The sequence below is a fragment of the Loa loa genome, assembly GCF_000183805.2.
Source record: "Loa loa unplaced genomic scaffold supercont3.157, whole genome shotgun sequence".
NCBI lineage: Eukaryota > Metazoa > Nematoda > Chromadorea > Rhabditida > Onchocercidae > Loa > Loa loa.
In genome coordinates this window covers 134,812-136,042 of record NW_018108337.1, presented here as the reverse complement: position 1 = coordinate 136,042, position 1,231 = coordinate 134,812, and the positions used below count along the sequence as shown (strand labels likewise).

At 37.6% G+C, this 1,231-nt stretch overlaps 1 protein-coding gene across 1 annotated transcript in view; it reads left to right on the top strand.

Annotated features, from left to right (window-relative positions):
* Window positions 1-983, top strand: part of LOAG_17942 (hypothetical protein) — a gene marked incomplete at both ends in the record, with an annotated part of 4,965 nt that extends 3,982 nt beyond the window's left edge. The window contains one exon of the mRNA XM_020450610.1: window positions 752-983. Within this exon, the coding sequence (XP_020305694.1) occupies window positions 752-983 (232 nt within the window). The remainder of the gene's footprint in view (window positions 1-751) is intronic.
* Window positions 984-1,231: the final 248 nt, after the last annotated feature.

Below are 1,231 nucleotides of genomic sequence, written 5' to 3'. Positions count from 1 at the left end.
ATATATATATATATATATATATATATATATATATAGCAGCTTTAAATATAGAGTAACATGATTATCGCGGCTGACAAGAAATAATGAACGACGCTGACAAAAAAATGTTTTCCCCCTCCCCGTTTCCGAAAATCAAAATTAATATCAAGGTTGCTTTTTTCAACAACATGATTTCCCAGAATTTGCACCGGATATTACAGTTAACCTTGAGTATTGCGAAGATGTCAGGCAGCGACTGCTGCGAAAAACTCATCGCATTTGGTTGATTTTTTATTGCCCTGATACCTGTTTGCTGAAGCTATTTCCAATTAAAAAAATGGAACAGCAACAGCCCAATCTTACCATCTTTCTCTAGTATAGCTTTTATTAACTTTACATCCTTGCCAACCTGAAGGTGGCTTGGGGAGAAAAGCATTTCTGAGAAATCCAAAACATTCGATGCTGTGACGGCAGATTTGCACTTTCACCTAACAAGCTGGAATGTGTCATTTGCATTTTGTATCGGCGATATGTATGCAATGGTGGAAATGGAATTATTGCCGACAAACTGTCTGTCGACTAATTAACTTGGAGGTCATGTTAAAGAAAAACACATTCATTTTTTGACTAGACCTGTATACAGTTCTGTAATAATTAATGGTCCAGTAATCAACTTGACAAGCTTAGTGTGTCTAGCTGTGCTTTGATGCTGTTCTTCGCTCTTATTTTCTTTTTGTTTCGTCGGAACTCCAAAGTTGGCAGTTATTTCCAGGCATCATTACTTGGATTACCAACGCACTGGACACTTTACTCAACTTGTATGGAAGTCCACAAAACAAATGGGTGTTGGCGTGGCAATGCGACACTTCAAAGGACGTCCCGCTAACAGTTGTCAGCCCGATTTCCCATCTACAATGATTTATGTTGTTGTTAAGTATGACCCGCCCGGAAATGTACTTGACAAGGAAAATTACGACAACAATGTTCTGCCACCCATACAGTAAAACAGCATGAAACCAGTGAAAATTCTCAGGATTTTAGTTGCAGTCGCTCTTCATAAGCAATAACAAAAATTTAGCCAGCATTTAGCATTTTAAAAAAACGCATCAAAACAATGTAGGAAACTGGAACGAAGCAACCCATGGGCTTGCGCTATTAGTCCATTATTCGATAAAACAAATTTATAATCGCATTTAGTGTTGGTAAGATCGAAAGATCAACCTTAATTTTCCAGTAAGGTCAAGGTTAAATC